This window comes from Alosa alosa, chromosome 9, assembly GCF_017589495.1.
Source record: "Alosa alosa isolate M-15738 ecotype Scorff River chromosome 9, AALO_Geno_1.1, whole genome shotgun sequence".
NCBI classification, from domain to species: Eukaryota; Metazoa; Chordata; class Actinopteri; order Clupeiformes; family Clupeidae; genus Alosa; species Alosa alosa.
This window is the reverse complement of record NC_063197.1, coordinates 10,153,826-10,180,349: the sequence shown is the minus strand read 5'-3', so window position 1 is coordinate 10,180,349 and position 26,524 is coordinate 10,153,826. Positions and strand designations below refer to the sequence as shown.

The following is a 26,524-nucleotide window of genomic DNA, read 5'->3' as shown; positions in this document are numbered from 1 at the left end:
CCTGCAGGAAGGTGCCGAGCCTCCATCATGCCCATCCTTTCTGAGAGACCCTTTATAGCGGCCAAAATTACAGAGTGGGATTCCGCTTGGGGCGCACGGGTTCCTCCCTGTCGTCTCTTAGTGGCAGGTGCCGCTCAACTGTGTGCCTGTGCTCTCTCGGGGGAGTGTGCACGTGCACGCTTTTTGTGCCCGCCAGCCCCCTGCCTGTCGTCTCTGACCAACGGCGGTAGAGCAGGAGCCATGGAGCCTTCCGGCTGCTCCAAACTCTCAGCCCTACACACACGCTCCTCCAGGGGAAGATCAAGTGCAGCTATGCATGGATTCTCCACATCTTCCCTCACATGTGCCACCCCTAAACAGGTGGGGCATTCCCTATGGCCATCACGAGGGTCCATAGGCGCCAGGCAACTCCAGCAGGACTGGGAGGCCATTTTGCCTGGAAGCAATAGAAAATACAACCGCACCAAAGTCTTCCGTTACCGTGTGAAGGGCCCAGACAGACAAGACTGGCGAGTACCGCTCAATCGGGGAAACGTGAAGGCCCCTAGACTTGTGGCCTTTTCTTTTTTTTTTCCGCATGGCCAAATTTCTGTCAAGTATTCCCAGGACACTGAAAGACCGGGGTACACGAAACTTGGTGGGCATGTAACCCCACATGGATAGCATGGAACCATCGTTTTTCGTTTTGATCTGTAGCCCCCCCGCTGGACTGGACCCCCCGAAAGGAGGGTAGGGCAGACACAGTTTTCTGTGAATATCTCGAGAACCGTAGGGTTTAGGAGGACCACCTTTTTTTTTGTATGTTGATCTCAAGGGGCCATGGCAACCCATTCCATAACCACTCATTTCATGTATAGCGCCACCTAGTTAAACACAAAAAAGTAAAAATGAGGTGTTGTAATCGCAGGTATCTGTGACCTAACATAGTCAAAACTGCACGGAATTGGAAGTGTAGGATCATTATGACACTCTCTGAATGCATGCCAAGTTTCGTGGAATTCCGTTCATGGGGGGCCACACAATAAATTAATTTGTGTTACTATACACCAACTGGCCTGTAGGTGGCCGGAGACAGTTTTCTGTGAATATCTTGAGAACCGTAGGGCCTAGGAGGAACACCTTTTTTTGTATGTTGGTCTTAAGGGGCCATGTCAACCCATCACATTACCACTTATTTCATGTATAGCGCCACCTAGTTAAAAATTAAAAAGCAAAAAATTAGGTGTTTTTATCACAATATCTCTGGTTGACATGGTCAAAACTGCACGAAATTGAAAGTGTTGGATCATTATGACACCCCCAAATTCATGCCAAGTTTCATGAACTTTCGTTCATGGGGGCCATACAATACAATAATTTATGTGTACATTAATTTCTGTGAATTTTCTGAGTTTTCTGTGAATATCTTGAGAACCGTAGGGCCTAGGATGACCAATTTTTTGCATATGTTTGCCTCCAGGGGTCATGTTAACCCATTCTATATGCACACATGTGCATAAACAGATACACACGCACACACATACATTCACAGTAATCATACGTATGACACATATTCACACAGTAGACATATGTACGCATGCATGCACATGCACAGACACAGGCACATACGCAGGCACACACACAAGCACATGCACGCACACACACACCCACCCAACCACACACACATAAACATGTACACACACACATGTACACAATTCAAGAATTTCTCAGAATTATGAACAGGCAAAATGGGGGTGGGGTTGTATAAAATGTATTTTACATGGGAAATCTATGAACTAATAATGTTTTGATACTTATTGTCTAGCAGATACCAGTGAGAATTGAGTGTGCATAATGCAATTCAGTGAGACAGTTAGAATCATATATGCCTTTCAGCGTGACTTATTTTTGTTGAAAAAATGTGCTGGACTGAGCGGCGGTCATATTTTGTACCACTCTCTGGTACATCTAGTTTTAGATAGATTGTTACTGGGCTAAGCTGTTTATCAGTTGCAGTCAGTAAAACATATATAAAAAAACATATTTTTATTTGAGTGTTGATTTGATTGATTTTATTTCCTTGACTTGCTTGAGCAATGATCTATAATCCAACACTGTATTTCACATCAGCGACTTTATTCAAGCTGGGAAATAGAATGCTTGTGGTAACAATAATAATGTTGTTTTCTTGAGCTAGCATTCAGTTGTTGTACTACATATTACCATGGAGACTGCTATTGACTGACTTTGAATCACTATTACAACAAGCCACAAGAATGTCAACCAAGTGTGTCGTGAACAGTGCCAATGGCCCTTAATGTGTATCTCTGAACGTCAGCTTTATGAAAAGTATTACTTCTTTGGGTCCATAACGGTTTTACTTCTTACTACCCTGGAGCAAAGACAAATCACCCAGGAAGTCATGGATGATTTAAAGGCTCTCGGATGTCATCCACAGTCTCATATGCAGCTGCAAATAGAGTTAGTTCTGGTCTTCTCTTTTGGCTTTGTTTCAGTTCCTGCTGCAGTCAAAGAGAAATGCATTTGAAATGAATGAATGAATGAATGAAAGAATGAAGGAATGATATAAATATGCCAAATCCAGTCAACCTACTGATGAAAAAACGACTGAAAAGGCTTCACACTCACTTTTGGCATTTAATTGAGCCGAGTGTCTGTCATGTTCCTGCCTTTCTGGAAATTCATCATTTGAATTGGGATAAAGATTCCTTTTCGATAGACCGTCAGCTGGAAAGAGCACAGTGTGTTAATGCCATTGACTTCTTTGCCAAATATGTGTCATGTTTCATCTGACAGCCACATTAAGTGGCACCTACCTGAGGTGTCTTCAGCTCAATGTCAAGGCTTTGTGCTGATTCTCTTACAATGGAGACAGAGACCTCATGGGCAGTGTTGGCGTCATGTCTTTGGTAGAACCCGAGAAGCAAGGACATTCCAGGAATGTAGTCCTCAACGCTGCATGGAGAGAAATAAATAAATATAATAAACAAAGTCTGTGAAACCTCAAGTAACTCAGCAAACTGACAAACCTGTAAAAAGTCAAAGTTTTACATTACATTTAGCAGACACTTCTTGACCAAAGTGACTTACATATGTCAGCTATATTACAAGAGATCACATTGTCCCCGGAGCAACTTGGGGTTAAGTGCCATGCTCAAAGGCACAACGGTGGAAGCTGGGAATTGAACCGACAACTTTCAGGCTACTGCACGCTAGCCCAGCTTCTTAACCACTACACTACCACGGCCCATAGCCTTGATTGGTCATATCCAATGCCTCTCCAATCATGTCCTCAGTGCACTGCTAACTGTATGCATGCCTGCATTCCTGCAGTGTAATCAGTAAAAGCAAGCCCTTGCCAGCCGTAGTTTTCTTTTCCTGGGATCTTGTATGAAGACTAAAGGTAGACCTGTCCTTTCATGTCTTTGATTAAAAGCAAATATACAAATCTGTGCTGCTAAGGCTGTAGTTTTAGTGTCTATCTGTGATTAAGTCTTGTGTAATTATTTTTGTGTAATTACTTTGTAATTACCTCTGATTAGCCTTTGTTGATTTGCATTCACCCCAGTCACAAAAGGGATGGTTAGAGTTAAAATTATATTTAGACTATTCAAAAAACATTTTTTTTGTATTCTTGAATAAAGAAAAATATATAATGTGGCACCACGTCTCCTGGCAAGTAATTTACCTCCAGTGAATTCAGTTGTTTTTTTTTAATACCATGTCGATCGTTGGCATCCTGAGTTGGCTTTGTTACTGTGTGTGCAGTATGTGCAGGGAATTTAAAGATGGCCATGGCCATCGTTGCCCCTTGAGTTTTACAGGCCATGGTGGCCTTGGTGCCCCCTTCTTTCAATATTCTGTTTTGTGTCCGACTAATAACAATTTTTATTTAGCCTATGGCCTGTCAAAATAAGCATTCACAGCGCAAATTAATTTAGTCTTTTACGCAGTGGAGAAAGTTCATCCAAATTCACCCATTCTTCTCAGTTGAACTACTCGTGAACGAGCCTACTCATCACACAGACATCACAAGTAGCCTATCACATCACATGAAAGAGCTTTTTCTCAGCTTTTAAACGATGTTAGCCGTTAATTGCTGTGGTGAACGGTTCACGAGAAAAGTAAATAATATAATTCAATTTAATCATAAATTCTACTGAAGGTTCTGCGCCCATCTCCCTGCCCATTCATATCGGTGGGATACTTCACGAACCCGTTCGTTCAACACATAACAAACTATATATCAGAATAAACAGCTGAACAGAAAGGTGGAAAGCAGTCCCCTGTACAGTTAGCCGTTCCAGAGTAATCCAGTTTTGAATTTGCAGCAAATTTCGACATGCATGGATGTCTCCAAATTTGGGGTTTAAGTTCTACAATGTGTTTAAATTATTAAACTTATTAAAATGCCATAGAATGCCACAGAAAGACAGAGGACTGGGCGACACCAACAAGACAATAACGGGGAACAGGTGAGAGCAGAAAATGGAGGGACCAGAGCAGAAGTGCAGACCAAATAAGGAAAGGGGCGGAGACAAAATTGCCACCAGGGTGGCACAAAGGCAGTCCAGAACAGATTTTATGATCATTCCAGGCAGGATCCTGACAAGATGGCTGTGCTGTTAGTGCTGTTAATGTTAACGTTTTATTTAGCCTAGCGTGTAGGCTATTATTTAGCGTGTTAACCTTTTTTCTTTATCAAAAGTGTGGGGGACGATTGCTGTCTCTTCAAAACTGCAGGTATCATATCCCCGTGCCTGCCCACATTGATTTACAAAACTCTAAACACATGTCTCTACTTTATACACAAACAACTCAGATAATGTCTCCTCTTTGCAATTTCAAGCCACCACCTTCCAAAAATACACACCCATGAACCAAATTGTTTAAACACAACTATCGGGTGGGAAAACACTGTAAACTCAATAATCAGTCCTAAACACTAGGCAACAGGTGAGCCCTTGTCATTAACAGAAACTGAAGCCAATGTAGCACAGAGAGGAAAGTTTTGGTTACACTTTACTTGAAGTTATCTACATAAGAGTGACATGACACTGTCATGAACATATCGTAAACATAAACAAGTCATAAATGTTTATAAAATGTTAATTAAAATTCAAAAAATTAAAAGTGTCATTTGGTTTTTATCATGACAAGTTAGGGTTAGGGTTATGACAGTGTCATGTCACTCTTATGTAGGTACCTTCAAGTAAAGTGTTACCAAAGGTTTTTATTAAATTGAAAACTGGGTCAAATGCTGAAAATTATAGTATTTTTGCAGATTTGATATGTTAAGGTTAATGGGGTTATAGTGGCATCTTTACTGTAAAAATTGTATGATAGGCAAAGATTGTGTGTGTAAGCAGTCAAAGAAAAACTGTAGTGTACTGAACAATGTGGAAAGAAAAAAGTCCTCAAAGTACAGGCCTGGCTTTATGTGTTCAATCTGGTCTGATGTCCTCTATGTACAGGACCATGTGTCGTGTTTGGTCAGTTTATTCTTGTCCTCTAAATTATCCTCTAATCCTAATTTCTGAAAAGAAAATCAAACACTATATCCTAGGAAAACCTGTTTTGTCAAATGTGTTTTGTACATTTTGTACATACATGAACATTAGTGTGTAACTGATTCAAACATAATCATTCAAACATGATCATATGATCATAAAATAGAGTTTTTATATTCTGGGAAGTTTAAAATATGATTTTTTTGATCCCCCTCATCTTCTGCGCCCATGAATGTGTGTACTGTACACAAAGTGTGATGCTGATAATGCGCTTATATTTTGCAAATTCCTTTTGATATTTTGCTCCTTGAGTGTAAGGTTTTGCTAACTGTGGGATTTTAGTGTTCAAGCAATTGTAAAAAACTGTAATATCATGAATTTGTCTGTCCACGTGGGTGTGTGAGAGAGAGAGTGCATGTGTGAGTGTGAGTGTGTGTGCGTACCTTTTACCAGCATTTGTGACATATTCTGGTAAGTTGTCCCACTTGACTTTGGCTGTAACAGCTGGTTTTGTTCCGGCCTGGTAGGTCTTGGTGGCTACCACGGCCACATCATATGACTGGCACTCTGCTCCCCACCTTAAATAAACCTACAAAACAAAAATTGCAACAATGAAATTCCCAGTCATGAGTCACCAGACTCTATTCACTTTGTGAATGAGTTTGAATTTTTCCAGGCTAGCAATTGGTACCCGAACCTGCAATTCCTCTCGGTCTGAGCACAATTACCTTTGCACAAACACATTGTCATTAGGATAAAACTAACCTTTCTCGCGACGGTCTAAACTCAGCCTAGCTCACATCCCTATTAGTGGGTGAACTATCCAACGTTTGCTGAATTGCTATCTAGTCACAGATAGTCTTTAAAGTAAAACTATATAGGATTTTTATACATTTGCAATGTCCTGGGTACTCATTTAGCGCTAAGCAACGTACATAGGCCAATAGGAGGCATTCCAGGCGCGCAATGACAATTTTTGATGACAAAGACTTTGCCATTCTCCATATTGTAACTCGGTGTAGCATCAAAATGAGTTTGAAGTCATTATTTCAAGGTAAAAGTAGGACATTGTGTTGTTTTAGATGTTGTGTCACCTTTGCAGACTCCTCTGCTTTGTCCAGGTGGGCGTCTCCGCACATCTTCCAGTTGGCCTCCACCCCCAACTGGGAGACGATGAGCTCAACGTTGTCTATCTGGACGGCGGGCAGGTAGTACACAGCAGCTTCGTACCCTTCGGGCTTCACACCCTCACCCAGCGCCAGGGCCTTCACCACCAACATGGGGTCTGGAGTGCTCTCCAGAGACTGCATGTCCGTTTAAACACAGATAGATAGATAGATAGATAGATACTTTATTGATCCCCAGGGGAAATTCAAGGTCTCAGCAGCAGCATCCATACAACACAAACACATTCTTTAACAGCAGAAAGAGTATATAAAAATTAAAGTATATAATATAAAAACACAACTAAGCAGTAAGGCCAGTAGAAGATAAAGAATATGCTAAATATACTAAAATACAAATTATACTTACTAACACTTAATCTAAATCAATTCTAAAAACAGTATCCACATAGTGGTGATTAATTAAACTACAGAGGAACTCATTTATGATTATGGTATTTGGCAGACATTTTTGTCCAGAGCCACCTACAGTAAATAAACATTATATTATGTAAAAAAAAAAACATATAGTTTCACGTAAAGCCTACAATAAGCTTAACAATAATAATAACAATATTAGCAACAATATCAAATATCAACAACATATTTTCATATGAACAAGTAAGGTAAACAGATCCTTAAAGATTTTTTTGGAGTCTTTAAAAACTTGACGACCCAACACTATGACAAGAACGCCTTCTTGTGGGATTAAGAATACTCTCAAATCACCTCATGCTATTATCAGACATGCTTCATTTACATGTTTACTCAACCAATATTATATTATACTATTTACAATATGGTATTATAAGACATTATATTGTTAAACTATATTTACACTTTTTAAACTGCTTTATTATGCTCTGCCTTTAATTAGTTACTGTTGTATATGACTATATGTTAAGTGATTGCTTTATGGTAGGATTTTACTTTTAGTTTGGGAACGTGCGCACATCCAAATTAAGGTGCAGGAGCCAAAAGTCCAAGATCCAACGTAACAGAGAAGGTCCGCACAGTTGCCCCCCGTTTTTTTTTTTTTTTAGTTTATTTGAGTTCAATCCCCAACACAAATGATGTTTCGAGCCCTTCGGCTCTTCATCAGACTTGTACAGACAAAGACCATCACCATTATATATATATATATAATATTTATAATAATAATTATATTATTAAACAGTGTTGCCAATTTAATATTTCCTATGTCAGAGTTTGATGTCTCTTAAAAGTCTAAAACACATTGAATGGCCTCTGCGTATGACCTTGAGCTTTAGAAATCAACTTGAACTTGGACTTTGGACTTGAGTGAGACCTGCACATGCTGTATACCTGTGGCTCAGAGGACTGGACACCATCGGCTCCTCCAGTTGAGGACAGATTAAAGAGGCTGCTTGAATTCTATTAGGAGACACAGACTTGAATGCATGATTGAAGAATCTATAAATAAAATGTTCTTGCAGTTTCATTGATGCTAAGTTATATTTCAAAATCACATTTTCATTGATAATTGATTAACTTATATTATACCTTTGACACCCAGTGAATCATTTCCATTATCTGATGAAGACTTGGGATGTTGTCCTTAAGCCCAGGGTTGATTTTAATCTGGATCTTGTCAACTGGTTTCTTTGTCTTTACTGTTCAACAGTAAACAAAGCCCAACTTACTAGCACTGAATCCATTAAAAGCAGCCTAATAAGACTTGCACTTAAAGGATTTGTACTTCAAGTGAAATGCATCAGCATGAATAAATGAATGGATTTCAGTCTTTTCTTTTTTTTACCTGGCTCCAGCTGAATGGCTAGATGGGTGTATCCCAAGAAATAATAGAGAGGATATTCACTGGCATAATGTGTTCTTTTGATCTCGTTTTCCACACAGAGTGCAGTTCCATAGAGACTCGTCTCTAAACAAACCTTTGACTGTGGATGGTAAACATCAGCCTACAGGGCACAAGAGAGCAGGTTAATGGGGTGCACATTTGGTTGAAGGGAATTCCTCAGGCTCTCTTGATGGACACCAAAAACAAAATCCATTGTGAGCTTGCCTTATGAATATGGACTTGCGAGAGTGGAAAGTCATTTGGAGATGAATTATCACTGGAGGTTGATTTACATATTAATGTGAGATAAATTTATTTATATAGTTTTAGCACTGTGAAGCCAAAAAAGACCCGATAAGTAATTAAAAGTCTGAATAAAGCTTTAACCAGACACTAATTTAAGCTACCCAGTAATCATTAAAGGGAATGGATAAACTTGATTATACCAGCTCAAATTCATCTTCGGATGTCTTCGGGAAATGAGGGGGCAGATAGGTCACTACCGATTTTGGCATCATTGGTGTCATCTTAGACAAAGATGGCTCCTCTATGTTTCTTGACACCGCAAATATGTTGACGCTGGTAAGAGAGTGAAGCATTTACTAATTAGCTCTATTTATTTAGATATTGATGAATAAGTTCATTCATTACTAAATAAAAGACCACTTACTTTACTGCAAACAGTTCTGTAACCTTTTGGGGGGGATTGAAATCTATCTCAAATTTCCTCTCTTTGATGTTCATTTTCAGTGTGAATTTCCATGGCATGTTGATGGGGGTCTTACTTTTCAGTTCTGAACCACACTGAAAGAACTCTGTGTTTATGCCATGAAAAACAAAATGGTCCATTGTCACTCTGCAAAGGAAAGTGATATATGTCATCACTACAACATAGCACAATAATATTAAAACATAAAATAGTTGATAATACATTTTTTTTTAATAATCTATATTATATATTATACAGTATATGTTTAGTCTAGTCATGATTTTTCATACTGAAGTTTGGATGAAACTTCGGATGTCTTCCAATTTGTTATGAAAATCATAAGGGAATATTATATTATGTAGACTTGTGCTGAGGCACTGGAGCAGTTGGGGAGTAGACTCCCACACCAACACATTCAAAATAAGGGAGTCTGTATGGAAATTAGGAGCTGCAGAATGTACATTAAGGGGAGTCGTCGGGGGAAATTGAGGACAAGAACATCAGAATATATTATAGAAATCGGGGGACTTTGTGTCTCAAAATGGATGTCTGTTCTCTTTGTGGTGTCCGTACAGCCATGTGGTGGCCCAGATGTGAACACTTCCTGCCTTTTTGTAAAGTTCTGTTTTACAACCAACAAAAGCCTTGAGTCATTCTATGCAAAGTAGTATTTACTGCTGCACTATATGTCCTAGTCACACTGAACCTTGATTGTCCCCTTTTTTTAAGCTTTGGATAAAAGTGTCAGCTAAATTACTAAAAGTAAATGTAACAAGAAAGACTTTTGCAATTTCGAATCCAAATAAAATCACTGGGTCCACTCTTTCTTTCCCAGGAGAAAGGGCTTGCCTACACCAGTGCTTTGAGGCTTCCTGCAAATACATGATCTGCTATGGCATTTAGCTCTCAAAATGTGTAATCATAACTTATGTCTGTACCCAGCAAATCCATCAGTCTCCAGAGTGATGTCTGATGACAGAAGCTCTCCAAGATGTTCCTTTAGTGGGGGGCTAATGGTGGCCTTTGCTGTAGAACACAATGTTGCATAATATTAAACATAATATTAAAATCCACTCACTTGACAGTATAATCTTAATGAAACAGACATTGCATCTATATTCTTTATTTTTGTCAAATATATAAATACAGTAATAAAAAAAAATACAAATACAAATGTATACTATGATCCTGGATACCTGCTACCCCCTTCTTTAATTTAAATAATAAATACACATTATTATGTGATATTATTAAATATGAACTTCATGCTCTATTCAACCTCAGACTAGTTATCATAGACTAGCAAAACATGTCCAAAACAAAGGTATAACTGTGCCATTTGCTCACCATTTGCTGTTATGGCATTCACACAAGGATAATTCTTGCTAATTTCCACGGGGAGTCCCAGGGTTGTGGCTTGTATGAGGCGAGTTTCAAACACCATGAAGGGCTTCGTCCAGTGCCATGATATGCCCTTCTGGAGATCTTGAATCATTTGCCAAGCTGGACACTCCTTCCCTGCTGTGGGACTCAGAGCCTGTGTGTAAACAGAAGGATAAAGAGGACCATCAACCATTCTTCTCTCTAATAGACTGCAAGTAAGCTGTACTGCACTCCATGAAATTGCCTTTAAGTAGCATTAACAGATATGGTTTTTTAAATTAATATTACTTGTAATGTGGTTAAAGAAATTTGATGAAATAGCCTATACATTCAACACCAGAGAATATGAATTTAGACTTACTTTAATGATCTGCTGAATAATGTCTTTGTCCAAATCAGCAAAGAACCATTCTTGTCCGAAGAGCCTTGAATAGAGAGTGAGTACAGGCTTGTCTTTCGGGAGAGACTTCATATCTGACAGCTGAAAACACAGCGATGAAAATTAATTCAAGAGGTAGGAAAGACACTGAGTTAGCACAGCTTTGAAATTATTTAAAGAACTCACAATTTTCATGATTGCAGCATAGTCAGTGACGTCAATATCTTTGAGCTCTGAATTGGATTCAGAGAAAAGCTCCCTTAGCCCTTCTGCACGCACACCAAACTGAGGACATTAAAAAGAAAGATCTGAACAATTTAGTACAGCAAGAATGTATGTCATGTAACAACGTATTTAATATAAAAGCATCTCTATAGACTTTTCTACAACAGTGCAAGGCCATAAATACATGGATGCCTCATGTTGACAAAAGCCATTGTAATCAACAGCACCCCTGTTTATACAGTGGACTAGAAAGTCTCTGCCATTTGGTCTTGCCACCCTGCTGAGGGCTTAACTCAGTCCCAGGCCTTGGACCGCAGGAAAATACCTGAACTCTAAGTGTATTTGTCAAAGGAGAAATGAGAATCTGCTTGTATTTGATATAATTTTTAAAGTCTATATGTGAGAAATACAGTATTATCAGTTGTAGAACAGTAAAGTTAATGCATATGATGTTTCATGTTTCATGATATTTATGTTTTAGTTATTATTCAGCTAATGTTATGTCCAACTTCATAAGGTAATTTTACACCAAGTTTACTGTGTTTATTTTAAAAACTGAACTGCTGGTCCTCCCAGCTAAACCTACCATACACCACGACATCAACATCAAATTTGACTCCCTGTCTGTTTCACCTACCAGGACTGCAAGAAATCTAGGAGTTGTTCTCAACAACCAACTAACATTCTCAGATCATGTTGCCTCAGCCGCCCGGTCGTGCCATTTCGCACTCTACAACAGTGTTTTTCAACCACTGTGCCGGGGCACACTAGTGTGCTGTGAGAGATCATCAGGTGTTCCGCAGAAAATTACCCAACTACTACTTCCAGAAAAGCAACTGTTGCATCAAAGAATTTATAACCACATGCTCTCATGTCTGAACTGACACTCAACTGTTTAAAAACAGCACTCACTGATGCACTTATTAGTGGGTTTGATCCAGCAAGCCCACTATTGTTCTTCTTAAGTTTTCTTATTATTATTAGTGGGTTTGATCCAGCAAGACTTGCGGAGCAAGCCCACTATTGTTCTTCTTAAGTTTACTTATTAGTGGGTTTGATCCAGCAAGCCCACTATTGTTCTTCTTAAGTTTACTTATTATTATTAGTGGGTTTGATCCAGCAAGCCAACTATTGTTCTTCTTAAGTTTTCTTATTATTATTAGTGGGTTTGATCCAGCAAGCCCACAGCATTGTTCTTCTTAAGTTTTCTTCTTCTTATTATTATTAATGGGTTTGATCCAGCAAGCCCACTATTGTTCTTCTTAAGTTTTCTTATTATTATTATTATTAGTGGGTTTGATCCAGCAAGCCCACTATTGTTCTTCTTAAGTTTTCTTATTATTTATTAGTGGGTTTGATCCAGCAAGCCCACTATTGTTCTTCTTAAGTTTTCTTATTATTAGTGGGTTTGATCCAGCAAGCCCACTATTGTTCTTCTTAAGTTTTCTTATTATTATTATTAATGGGTTTGATCCAGCAAGCCCACTATTGTTCTTCTTAAGTTTTCTTCTTATTATTATTATTAGTGGGTTTGATCCAGCAAGCCCACTATTGTTCTTCTTAAGTTTTCTTATTATTTATTAGTGGGTTTGATCCAGCAAGCCCACTATTGTTCTTCTTAAGTTTTCTTATTATTAGTGGGTTTGATCCAGCAAGCCCACTATTGTTCTTCTTAAGTTTTCTTATTATTATTTATTATTCCTGTTCACCCACTTTTTGGATGAACTACTGCTCCTAGACCGTTTGAGCTATCGACGCAGTTCGAACTTCAAAAATTCAGGCCGGAACCGGTGTAACTTGCTTGTTACTTTCGTGTCGCTGGCCCTTGTCGTTTTCGCGGTATTCACGTTTTTCGGCGTTTTTGGGCCCCATTGAAATGAATGGCGGAATGTTCAAGGATTCTAATTCCGATTGTGACATCACAGCTCTAATTGTTTAAGCTTGCACCTGGAAGAGTTCTGAGCCATCTGGCAGAGCTCTAATGGGCTGGGCTGGGGTGTCTGTGTATATGAAGGTGTGTGCATGTAACTTTTGACCCGTATGTCCGATTTTCATAAATGAGGTACCATTGGAATCCTCGAATGAAGCCCAGTTCAATGCCTTGCCAGCACCAGTTCTAAAGGTAATGTAAAAAAAGATGGCAGAGCGCTTTCTTTTTTTAAAGCCAATCCACGTCCTTATCAGTCTATGGTCTAACTTATGAACGTGTCGGGTCAACGTCAACAATAAGTAAGTTAGGCAAACGTAAACGTTAGCTATTTGCTGTTGTCATATGCAACCTATTAATGTTAGCTAACATGCTAGGCATGGAAAATGAATGCGTTAGCAATAGCCACTGCTTTTTTTGAGCTGACAAGCCCTGGAAATGCGTTAACGTAATCAGCCAAATTGACTCACTTCTTAAGACCCTTGGTATGGTGTTACAGCGACGTGGAGTCGAAATGTAAATTGTTAGTATGGTTTTAATGTGTAAACAGACCAACCGCGATTTTGCAATGAAGTGAATGGAGTCATTTTAGGTACTACTTTTACGATCAAAATTGATCTTATCTTTGAACAGACTACATGGTTATCTTACTTAGACTTCGTAGATGTAGTTACTACAATTTGGAGGCGAAATTCGAAGTGTAATATGGTTTTAATGTGTAAACAGAACAACCGCGATTTTGCGAGCTAGAAAAAAGGAAGTGAATGAATGAATAGTTACTGCTTTTCTGAGGGCTGGCGTTCTCATAAAATCGACGTAATCTTTGAACAGACTACATGGTTATCTTCCTTAGACTTCGTAGATGTAGTTTCTACAATTTGGAGGGGAAATTCGAAGTGTAAATATGGTTTTAATGTGTAAACAGAACAGCCGCGATTTTGCGAGCTAGAAAAAAGGAAGTGAATGAATGAATAGTTACTGCTTTTCTGAGGGCTGGCATTCTCATAAAATCGACGTAATCTTTGAACAGACTACATGGTTATCTTCCTTAGACTTCGTAGATGTAGTTGCTACAATTTGGAGTCGAAATTCGAAGTGCAAATATGGTTTAAATGTGTAAACAAGACGCCTGATGTTTAATTTATGTTAATGAATGGGCACAGGATTATTGTGTACAGTAATGGGCTATCAGTAGTATGTAAACAGTTCATGTGTTATGCGATTTACATAAACTAGTAAACAACAGAAATGTTAAAAGCTGGTATTGTGTTTCCTGAATTCTTACATTCAGGCATTTAAATGAAATGTAATTAAATAGCATATATATACTCTATCAGTGTATGATGCTTGCATGAGGGAAACATCCCAAAACAACGGCACCCATATAATTGCTGTTGTTTTGAGAAGTATTTCTCATGCAAGCATCATGCAACAATGCAAAAACAATGAAACTAGTGTAGGCCTAATTATATTTTACATTAGTAAAGTAGTACTCTGATGTGCATGCTTTCACAAACTTTTGTGAACAATCTTAGCACTTTAAACATTGACTGTTTTGAAGTGCATGTATAGCAATATAGTAAAAAAAAAAATAATTGTGATATCATTACAATTTGATGGGGGTGGGAGGAGGGGGTGGGTTCATGTAGGTGGGCCCTATGACCCCAAAGTATGCCTTGACTGGGCCTCAGGTCAAAGAAGTTTGAGAAAGGCTAATGTAGACGACAAAGCAGCAAGGAGGCGTCGTGTGATCATTTAAACAAGTTTTATGACGAGGTCGATGAGGGTGGGAAAAATCGTACATTTCTGTGCAAACTTTGCCCGCACTTCAGTCACATTCAGTCACATTGTCTTTTAAGAAAATGCAGTCCATTTTTCGGTTCCAGCAGCCAACAACCTCACAACCGACCCTTCAGGCCTCTCAGGAGCCAGAAGAGAGTCAGCAGAAATTTGCCTTGCCTTTAAAAATCTGACTTCTTAAAAAATCTTAAACTGGCTGCATTACGTGATTATTTCTGAGATTCTGATACGTTTTTAACCATTACCTATACACAGTTCTGGTTTGAAAATGTATCTCTTAAAATAATCACTTTATGCAGTCAGCTTAAGATGGCTTACTAGCAACTAACTAATTACCCTAGCAACAACCTAGAAACCACCCCTGTAATGTCAACCTAGCGACCACCATAGCAACCAGCATAGCAACCATGTTATTTATGCGTTTTAGCTTATTGGATGTTGCGTTAATGCAGATAACTTTTGATCCGTGTGCCCGATTTTCATAAATGAGGTACCGTTGGAATCCTTGGATGAGGCCGAGTTCCATGCCTCTGATCAAACCCACTCTTGCAGTTCCTCGGAACCGCAAATCTAGTTCTTACTGTACTCTACTGTTTTTAAATTGTCCTAAAATTGTTGAGAGAATTGCTTTAAAACTTAAACTGTTTACCATGTTGTCGCTTTGGTTAAAAATGCGTCAGCCAAATGTAATGTAATGTAATGTAATGTTTATTTCCTTTATCCGTTCAAAGCTAATGTTAGTGGTGTGACACATTACCGTGATATGTGTTGGTAGTTTTGTTAATTTGTCTCAATTCTTAATATTTACAATCGATCTTTCTGGGAATATCCTTTGCATAAATAAACTAAAAGAAAATTTTGTTTGGTGAAATTTATTTCAGTCCTTAAACTTGTTTACATGGACATGTAAATGTTGAAAAGTAATAAACACTCTTAACATAATGTAATAGGATGATGGTTTAATATATAGGCCTTTTGCTGCCACCAGCATGATGTTGATGTTCTTACATGGACATACTCAAATACACAAAGTACAGTAAATGTCAGTGTTTACCAGAAATATTGTAAGACAGAATGACTAACTTGTTCTGACTATTAAGTTTGTTTCCTTTACTCAATAAATGCTATATCACAATAAAAACAGTTTATCTTTGAGCCAGTGCTGAGAAATTTGCTCATTTTTGCGTATGAGGCGGTCATCTTGGATTTTACACTCTACTGAGTTTCACGTAAGAGATACTGCTCGGCAAACAGCAAAAATGGATTCAGCATGAAAAATACCCCTAAAATAGTCTATTGGCCAATTTTACTCCAAAATACCTGAGGATTTAGGCACATTTTTGTGATTTCAACCTGGTCTATTATGAAAATTCATTAAAATTGTAGATATAGCGTTTTGGAACCAAACTCTTCATTTCTAGTGGGGTTTACCTCTAAAAGCTGCAGAATTCGTCCGATGAAGTGGAATTTTCCTTTCATCATAAGGGCAGTCGGTATTTTGTCTCTGGAGTTTTTTATTATGTAGCCCTCGGTGCTGGTGCCCATTAACAGATCACCTAGACAATGGAAGGTGATGTGCTCAATCAGGATAGTCAATGAGCTTTCTGCACTTCATTCATGATGACATGTTGTTAGAGTAATGTTGAAAAAGTGAGGAGGAAGAATGCACACCCAAGTGCAGGGGCTGGCCAGGAGGTTATCAGAATCACACACTCTTTTATATTACACCCTTTTTACACTCACACCTTTTTATATTATTTATTCAAGACGACATTTCAGCAAACCTTGATAAAGGCTGTTTGCCAAAAGTCGGTCTTGAATAAATAATATAAAAAAGATAAGTGTTAGAGTAATGTAAAACATACTAATGTTCACATAATGTTATAGTGTAATGTTAAACATACCACTAAACCAGTCCAAGTGCAGGTACTTGCTGTTGTAAAAGCTGAACCGTCCAAGTTTTGGTTCAAGAATTTTAACAGCAATATTACAAACCGTTGACCTTATATAAAAAAATAAATAAATGAATAAATAAAAAAAACATGGTGGTCAAAAAATGGTCAATCTAAACAAATGGTTGAAAATAGGATATTAAATAATGGGATAGGATATTAAATAATTGGATATAATAATGGGTATAATTGGAGCTCACAGTTGATGGTTCTCTGGGGTGTGGGATCTTGACAGGCCTCTGATCAGAGAAAAGGTGAAGCTGACCACTTGGGCATCTTTCTCCTCCAGCAGGAAGGAAGTGATCGTCAACAGCAGACTGAGAGGGGGCTTGGTCTCAAACAGGATGATGGCGGCGTGGATGCGGATTTCAGCAGGCAAGGTCTTTGTCACAACCAAACTCAGGGCAATATCCTGAACCTGTAACGCCCCAAACCAACACACAAACACATGAGAAGGATGGAAACTCATAAAAGGTTATGACAGTATACTGATACTTAATGATCTAAAGCACATTCCATACCTGACATATTAAATAAATAATCAATGTCATCAATGACAATCAATGTTTTGATAGCACATTATATGAAACAATGCAAAACACACTGAAAATGATATTAATTATTTTATTAACAAGATATAATAGCACACATCACAGTATGTTGATACAGTAAAATATAGATAGAAGATACACTGTGTTTGCCTTTGTCCAACTGGTCTTATAAAACTGTGTGCAAGGTATAAGCACCATGTGACTTACAGTGTGAGGATCCCTGACAGTAATGTGGCGAAGAGACTGGACCGCAGAGCTGACCACCCTGTTTGGCAGGTCCACCGCCTTAGGGGAGATGCCTGGCAGGAACTTGATGATGGTTTTAATGCTGGAGGGATGACCTGCGTTTCCAATGGCCTCCAGAGATTCCACCATCTCCTCCTCGCTGTTCCTCTCGAGGGCGCCAGTGGCCATGTCCAGCAGGGGCTATTGGGTAGTTAGAGGATACTTTAGAGGAGGAGATGATCAGGTTGTTTTGAGTTGAAGATTTGGAGTACAGGTTTGTGTTTCCCCATACAGATGCTCATTTCAGTGGTGTTCTTAAAGTGAACACATAACATAATTTTAATAAATAAAAGAAATGAGTACCGGTCACTAATTATTACAACTATGCTAATACCATGTACTATAAGCCCTTGAGCAAGACACCTAACCCCCAACTGCTCCTCATCCTATTCTATGGCAAAGGCATTCTGGAACTACCTCTCACCAGCCTAACAGAGGAATACAAATGTTCCAAAGTAAGACTCCAGATGACGTTGAGGGACTCCAGAGATGAGATCATCAGGACGACTGCAGTGCCCCTAGCAACTGGGCGGAAGTGGACACCATCCAACGCAGTGCAGCAGGCTACATCAGCTCTGAGGCACAAAGACATTGTGGGACAAGTCCAGCATGGAAGAGAAGGTTTTGGCCTCAAAGCAAGCAACCCATCTTGGCAAAAGGCTACAACATCAGAACAGAGGGCACTGGTGGTCGAAGAGGTACGCCGACAGGAGGAGGCTGTGAGAGGCGCAAAGGGAGTCTCTCTTGCCAAGCAGGGGCAATGGATGCAGTGGGAAGGTGTGCAGAGGAGAAAGATCAGCTGGAGGAATATATGGGGAATGGAAGCAGGCAAGATCAGCTTCATCATTAGAGCAACGTATGATGTTCTACCTTCCCCAAAAACCTCCACCAGTGGTATGGCAAAGACCCAACGTGTGTCCTCTGCCCGAATCTAGCAACTCTGAAGCACATCATGACAGGCTGTAAAACCAGCCTCACAGAGGGGAGATATACCTGGCTCCACAATCAGGTCCTTATGACGCTGGCATCAACTCTGGAGAACATGTGGAGCGCAGCCAATTCCTCGCCATCAGGAGTAACAAAGTCCTTGAAGATATTTGTTAAAGAAGGCCAAAAGCCACCTAAACACTCGTCCACCAAACCAGAAGCAGGACACCTGTCTGTGGCCAGTGACTGGAAGATGTTGGCAGACGTTGGCAAACAGTTAACCTTCCCACCGGAGATTGCCTTCACCAACCTTAGGCCAGACTTGGTATTGTGGTCCTCCTCACTGAAGACTGCGTACATCATCGAGCTCACAGTCCCCTGGGAGAGCCTGGTGGAAGAGGCCTATGAGCGTAAGAAGCTATGTTATGCAGAGCTTGCAGCAGAAGCAAAGCAGCGTGGTTGGAACACCAAAGTTTATCCAGTTGAGGTGGGATGCAGAGGGTTTGTGGCATCATCTACCATCAGGCTGCTAAAAGAGATCAGGAGCTGTGGTCAGGCCTTGAGGAAGACCATAAGGGAAATCTCAGAAGCAGCAGAAAAAAGCAGCCAGTGGATTTGGCTGAAGCGCAATGACCCGTGCTGGGCAAGTAAAGGGTGAACCTATCAAGTCTGCTGGAGCCTTTAACAACAGAGTGGACTTTGGGGACGCTTGAGCATGGGACACAAGCTGAGGGTTGATCACCCTGCAGCGGGCCTCCCCTGTGGAGGATGTATAGTGTTGAAAGGCCAAAACACCCAGTGATGCATGGAAACAGTACTGATGATGTGTCCTGTGCTCAATTGACTCAAAGTCCTACCCTGGACAAGATCTCGCACAAAACTCACAGAACATCCTAATATCAAGTCTCAAGTTAGTGCTCACCTCCTGATTGCACAATGGGCAGTGTTAACATCTCGTCCTGTGTTTGCAAATACGGGCACCGCAGCAGTGTGTGTGTGTGTGTGTGTGTGTGTGTGTGTGTGTGTGTGTGTGTGTGTGTGTGTGTGTGTGTGTGTGTGTTGTTTACTAACAATAAAATGCATAAAAAGAATTTCCCTCGAGATCAATGGTAGTGTCTACCATCATCTATCATGTTAAATGGATGCTAGTCTTTGTCACTGTACCTGAATTGCAGTGGCTGGACAGGGCTGTATGTAGGCACACAGTTTGTAGACGAGAGAGCCGTAGGAGAGGACAACCGTGTGCCACAGGATGGGGTGAGACTTACTGAAGGGAATCTTTATGAACTCCTGGAGCAATAGAGAGAGGGAGGGAGGGAGAGAGAGAATACATTCATCTCACAAATTTGGTCACACAAATGTCATGACATCTCTATGAGTCCAAAGTTTAGGTAAGTGATTTGACTGACAGGTGTGCAGAGGAGAAAGATCAGCTGGAGGGATATATGGGGAATTATTTAACAAGATATTATAGTGTAATGAATGAATGAATGAATGAATGATCCATGATCTCACCTTGGACATCTCGACTACTTCAGGAGTGACCGTTAAGTGGTTTATAGACACCAGTAATGTCTGACCTGCCTCGTTGGGAGACACATCCCCAACCCTGAATCTGTTCAGGAGGAACTTGACCACCCTCTCATCGGTCACTTCAGTAATCAGGTCCAGAAACCATCTCCTGATGGTCCAGAAGAACATGGGACAGTGGAGAGATGACATACATAAATGTTTCGCACAAAAATACAATCTATGAAAACATGACCAAGCATAAATACACTCACAACGTGATGATTGACATGATGATTGTCATGGGTGTATTTCTGCTTGGTCATTATTGGTACAAGCATACGCTCCCAATATAACAAGTGGTTCTCCTTTCCCTACCTGTGCTCTAGGTTCCCTGAGAGCTGCTTCCACAGGGTTTCAAGATCCTCGAGTGTTACAGCTCTGAGGAGCTGAATCACGCTGACGATGTCTTCACTGGTGGGGCTGTCCACCTGATAGATATTGGCCTGAGCCAGCTTCTTAATCATCTCTGTAATCTTAGGATGGAGTGTGGGAACATATAGTGTAAGACAGCCACCTTGTGTAAAGCATCATGATGTAACGTAGCATACATGAACATATAGCGTAAGACAGCCACCTTGTGTAAAGCATCATGACGTAACATAGCATACATGAACATATAGCATAGGCCTAAGACAGCCACCTTGTGTAAAGCATCATGACGTAACGTAGCATACATGAACATATAGCATAGGCCTAAGACAGCCACCTTGTGTAAAGCATCATGACATAATGTAGCATACATGAACATATAGCGTAAGACAGTCACCTTGTGTAAAGCATGATGACGTAACGTAACGTAACGTAGTGTAAGGCAACATGAAAAATAATATTGAAAACCTAATTCGCTGATTAATTGACAAAATTTCAGTGTGCTACATATTCTGCATTCCACAACATTTTTTTCAGATGTGTGTACTGATAGTTACTTATGGTACCTGCCAAGGCACAGCTTATATTACATCAGAAGCATTAATCATATAATTTACACCCACAAATATTTGATATTCTCAACTCCTCAGACTTACTTTGGGCAGTGGGTTGTCTAATTTCATGAGAACGATGGGCATCTGCTGAAGGATAGTTCCAAATTTGTACACCAGATTGCCTCTGCTCTGGGCAGGTGGTGCTGAGGGGCTCATAGTCGAATCAGTCACTTTCAGCAGCTCTATGGATTTCCTGGGGGAAAACACATGAGGCCACAGTAAACACTTGTTTTATGCTGTTACTGACTTACTCATCACTTTGTAAACAGCACAGCTATCTCTTCAATAGAGAATTAACATGGTCTATCTGACAAATTCAATCCGATCCATCATTTTTTTACACCAAATGGTATAAACAATATAGGTTGGTTCAAAATAATTACAGTATATTACATTAAATATTCAAAATGATAGATAGATAGATAGATAGATATGAATATGAAAATAAATTCCATGAAATTGTTGTTATTTGACTCCTTGATTTCCTTGCTAAATGACATCAGTGTTATAAAATAAATGGATATTTTTATATTAAAACCAAGACAGGATGGAGACAGAAGTCTTACGTAGCGAGTAGTTTAGAGGTGCCTCCCTTGATGTCGAATGGGGAGAAGTGTTGGTACTCCTGAGCCCGGGCCTTAGTGATCAGCCCTCCATCAGCAGCCCCTTTGACAGTGTAGGTGTATTGAACAGTTGCCACGATCCTCTCACCTCTCTACAGTTGGTTCACATCATTGTGTTAATGGATATACAACCATTACAATCCCCAGGTTCCACTATACATTAAATTCCCTTTAGTACCCTGTAGTTGACATGTCATCACAATTTAATAACAGTACAATTCACCTCGCTATCAATATAAAACAAAGTAATAAAAATATGCTCTTGAGAATTGTTTTCTTATAAGGTTATACATACGGCTACTAATGTGTTATAATGTGTTCTTACTATGTGGAAACAACAATGTGTGCGTAAGACAGTGCTGATACACCATGTGCAGGCTGACCTGTTTGCTAAGCTCATTCTCAATTGCCAGAGCCATTCCTGTGGAGATCTCTGCTCTCTGCCGGCAGCCACGGATATCAACCACTTGGGTTACAGACAGCTCTGTGGAGTGCTCATCTTCCTCAATGACGTAGCTGCTCTTACACAGTCCATGAAGACCTAACTGACCAGACGCAGGAGAACACTTTTACTACTCTGTCCAGTGTTTCGAGTAAAATTTAGATCATGACATTTCATCTGTCACATTTACGTTAACATTAAAACAACATCACAACAACAATAATAAAAAAAATGGAAGTTTATACCAAAATATGATGGACAACATTTTTTTTTTTTTCAATTTTAAATGATCATATTATTATCTGAAAAATGAAAGTTGCACAATACCTCTTCGAGCTCATACACTTTTTGTGTCGTCTTCACTGTTACTTGAAAAAACCCTAGCATTCCCCTTACAATGTTGACAACGGTGTCAGAGACTCCTGTGGCAGCCTGGATGTCCACTACACGGCCTTTCACATACTCAAACGTGAGGGGTTTGCTGAGTTCAGACGCCATCCTCTGGGTCAGTTTTGGAGAGGGATAGAAGACATTCTTCCCAGGAATGCCGTTGAACTCCTCAAAGGCTAGATTGGACACCTTAGAAGGGGATGACAAGATTCATCAGTCACGTGAAATTATACCACATGTAACCAGAATCAAAGGTTGTTATTTGTATGCACTTTGAAACCAGGATTTTGTCATTCTTTTGCATATGGACTTTTAAAATGTGTGTGTGTATGTGATTTTCCCCCTTGTTAGTCTGAAATGCAGAGGTTTGCATGCAGTGCAGTGTTGAAAAAATACTGGCTTGGTTACACAGATAAATAAAAGACAAAGCATTGTCAAGCTGTCCAGTTTTCCTGAAGTTAAATATTTTGTTTTGTTTTTGTACCTTTGTTTTGAAGGCAGTAATTGTAATTTTCCTGATTTTTCCATATTGGTTGTGAAAGGCCCAAGATTTCTAATGCAAGTAATGCAGAAATGCCAGGGTATCTGTGCCAAAATACCATTGGTCAGGCAAACCATCATCATAATGCTTTTTTCTCTTTGGCTAAAAAGTGATGTGGTCTTAACTGCTTAGCATATTGCACATCTCTAGTTATAGTGCTCAATGGACAAAATGCTGCTCTGCTCAAAAGCAGGTTAGTTCACAGGTCATTTCTGTGGTGTGAGTGTCGCATCTATGGGGAGGAACTTCCTTCATAAAGAGGAAGGTCACTCCTCCAAACAGGTGTGATCTAACTCCTAATGCATGAAAGACAAATGTTAGTGTATTTAATACTCTGATCCAGATTGAGACATATCATTTATCTTTTATGGTTTATTTTGCAGTGACTGTAGTTATTCAAGGAGAGGGCGCTACATATGAATCATTTAGTGAAGGCTAGAGCAGAGTGAACCATTGGGCAAGATCAGCCTGGGTCACTGTGTGCTGCCCACAGCCACGAGTAGCTGGATAGACTCACTGATCTTTGCATGTCATGCTGCAGGCTTATTGGAACAGAACCAGCCTCTGGATTACTCTCAACCACAACTCTTACAACACTGTGCTTTTACATCTAGCTGCAAAACACAAGTGACTTCTCACAATAATGTTTGTCTTGTGCTGTATAACCCATGCATGCAGTTGTTTTGTGTTTACCTGCAGAAGGAACATTTGTGCAGATATTCCGGTTATTTTGGCATTGCATGTCAGTCTTACACCAGATTCAGCCAGATCTGGCATGCCTCGTCCGATGCTAACGGCCCCCTCATACTTGAATTCATACGTTTTCTTAGGGTTCAAGGTGGGCTCTGAAATATACACACACACGATTGAAAATGTTCAATAGGGGTAGTTTTTCGACAACTTCATTAGACCCCTCTCTCATAAGCCTAATTACTATGTCATGAATTCAATGAATGATACCAGGCACTTTCAAAAAAGACAAATTATTTCCAGTGTCTGTGTTCTTGACAATTCCTCAAATGTGCTTCAATGTATAATTTCCATGGCCTTGAAACCATGCCAAGCCTCTTAAAAACTACCCATGTCTGTCATGGCAGTTCTCATGGTGTTATGGCACAAATGTTTATTTCACTAGTTCACCCATTGGATTGCTTAGACTGAGTGCAGAGTACAGCAAGTTTGGCTTGGTAGCTGACCATGGTCCTCTGAGCGAAGATCACATGCGAGTAACTGCTGACACCCTCTATGGATAAGGGGTAATTTAGAGCTTAGAGCTAGTTAGTCAAATTGACGAGCAGGGAAGAGGTGGGAGGCTTTGCTACTCCAACGTGACGTAGTGGGCAGTAAGGAGAGTATTATTCCCTATGAATGGAAGTGGGGTGAGTGATGGCTGTCAATCAACCCTATGGGCTCCTCCCAAACTTTGTTTAGAAAACATCATTAGTATGTGATGTAGGTTGTTATGGCATCAAACATCATGACGGGGACCTACAAATATAATATGATACTTTTCCATTGGACATAACTCCTAATACTTAATATAAGTTAATATATGGCATGTACAGAGACAGTGTTGCTTATCATGATGACCGTCTGAAGGGAAGTCTCTATGATGTTGTCATATTTAATACGGAGTGTCTATTCGTAAAGCCTTGGCCACACAACTGGGCTATTCACACCCTGTTACATAACAACAAAAACATGTTGCTCGCGTGCCCAAAAAACATGGCCGACATTCGTTTTTTCGTCAGCAGAAAGTGAAGAATTCTAAACGGTTTCAGCACTAATATCTGTTCAAATTAAAGTTGAGATGGAAAAGTTGTGTTTTATTTTCATAATCTTTGTTCAGTGAACACATACAACCGTCAGTTTGTTAGCTAACAGAAATTTCGTGAATATGACGTTCAGGCCTATAAACTATAAGTTAACCAGCAAACCTCAGCTTCTTGTCGGAGCAGATTGTGCAGTGGTCACAGGCAAGGGCTTGCACCCGGGAAACCGGGTTTCGATTCCCGTCTGATGCGTTTTGGCGGAGTGAATGTGCATGTGTACCAACGTCTCTGGAGAGAAGGCGCGCAATTTGAATAAGAAATCGGTTCTCAAACGGAAGTTTTGATTGCAACAATTAGCTAGTTCATGCACCATGTAAATAGCATGCAGTACTATAAACACCTGGGTACGAATAGCATCCACTTCTAACTGTACATTGATGCAAATAGCATACCTTATTCAGAGTGATTACACAGCTGAGCTATTCACACTCTGTTATGTAACAACAAAAAAACATGTTGCTTGTTTTTAAAAAATATATATTATTACATTGTGTGATCAATATGCCAGATTAAATGCACAGGGGTGCAAATAGCATACACTGATATTTGTACCAGACAAGGTACTAATAGAACACATTGCTGTGTGCACCGGGGTACGAATAGCATACATTGATATTTGTACCAGACAGGGTACTAATAGGACACATTGCTGTGTGCACCGGGGTACGAATAGAATTCACTTCTTATTGCACCAGGGTACGAATAGCATACACTGCTAATTGTACCAGGGGTGCAAATAGCCTTACCCTATTTAATATTTACTCACCGAAATTTAAAGACTGGCATGCTGAATGGAAAGACAATTGTAATTGTTAATTTCAACAGAAACAGGATCTTCAAAGCATTACATCACAAATGCTCACTTTTAATCTCAAAATAATTTATTGTGTGTATGTGTGTGTGTGTGAAAGAGAGAGAGAGTGAATTTAACTAACCTGCCAGGGCAAAGAGGACACAGAGAACAAGTCCCTGCATTGCGGATTCCTGCCGAACGATTGTGACACTGAACAGGCCTTTTTATATGGGCTCATGGGCTTATACCTCTGATGTCAAAATTTGGCTCGACTTTTTTTTAATTATTTTTTTAAATCCAAGAGTACCCTTGGTTGCAGTTTGGAGCAAGGTGACCCTGCTCAGAATCACCTGATGCAGTCCACTGTTTACTGTTATATTTCCAGGAAACCCTTGTTTGAGGACAACACCAAAAACAAACACTTAAACACTGGGACAAAGGTGTAGTGAGGTTTACAACGACCCATGGAAGTGTCACTGAGACCTGGCACGAGGAGAGCATTCTGGAAAAAGTACACAGTACACAGAATGAACAGACAGATACCCTTTATTCTGACGGCTCTGCACACAATATTTATTATTTGCCACATATGAAGAGATCAGTATGGTTCCATGTAAAAATGTTTCCATAGTAAGTCCTGCATTTGTGTAGCATTAAAAACTTTGGTGTGCCGTCGTGCTGTATGATCTGATAGGAACAACAGACTTACTGAAATATC

At 39.8% G+C, this 26,524-nt stretch overlaps 1 protein-coding gene across 4 annotated transcripts; it reads right to left on the bottom strand.

Annotated features, from left to right (window-relative positions):
• Positions 1-2,036: 2,036 nt before the first annotated feature.
• On the bottom strand, positions 2,037-26,033 carry vtg3 (vitellogenin 3, phosvitinless). 4 transcript variants are annotated; one of them, XM_048251682.1, is made up of 28 exons: positions 25,949-26,033; positions 25,780-25,800; positions 23,875-24,026; positions 22,578-22,829; positions 22,192-22,353; positions 21,752-21,900; positions 21,228-21,378; positions 20,518-20,675; positions 20,146-20,311; positions 19,795-19,920; positions 17,626-17,844; positions 17,068-17,285; positions 16,820-16,917; positions 16,347-16,471; positions 11,150-11,248; positions 10,946-11,065; positions 10,549-10,738; positions 10,140-10,227; positions 9,163-9,348; positions 8,939-9,071; positions 8,454-8,613; positions 8,198-8,307; positions 8,000-8,068; positions 6,605-6,814; positions 5,954-6,099; positions 2,817-2,955; positions 2,594-2,727; positions 2,037-2,501 (listed from the first exon to the last, which is right to left on the bottom strand). In XM_048251682.1, the coding sequence occupies exons 1-27, from the start codon at positions 25,986-25,988 to the stop codon at positions 2,638-2,640; spliced, it is 3,777 nt and encodes a 1,258-aa protein (XP_048107639.1). In that variant the 5' UTR covers positions 25,989-26,033; the 3' UTR covers positions 2,037-2,501; positions 2,594-2,637. The 4 variants fall into 4 exon arrangements, with proteins under 4 accessions (XP_048107639.1, XP_048107637.1, XP_048107638.1 ...); XM_048251680.1 differs by having other exon boundaries at positions 2,629-2,727; XM_048251681.1 differs by having other exon boundaries at positions 2,037-2,498; positions 2,629-2,727.
• Positions 26,034-26,524: the final 491 nt, after the last annotated feature.

Bases quoted from the DNA above. Each gene is read 5' to 3' on its own strand.
- vtg3 (XM_048251682.1), bottom strand. From the start codon at position 25,988: ATGCAGGGACTTGTTCTCTGTGTCCTCTTTGCCCTGGCAG. The intron at 10,739-10,945 runs GTAAGTCTAAAT...GTTTACACACAG, and splicing joins TTATTCAGCAGATCATTAAA to GCTCTGAGTCCCACAGCAGG. The intron at 8,614-8,938 runs GTATAATCAAGT...TGTGCCCTGTAG, and splicing joins CCGAAGATGAATTTGAGCTG to GCTGATGTTTACCATCCACA.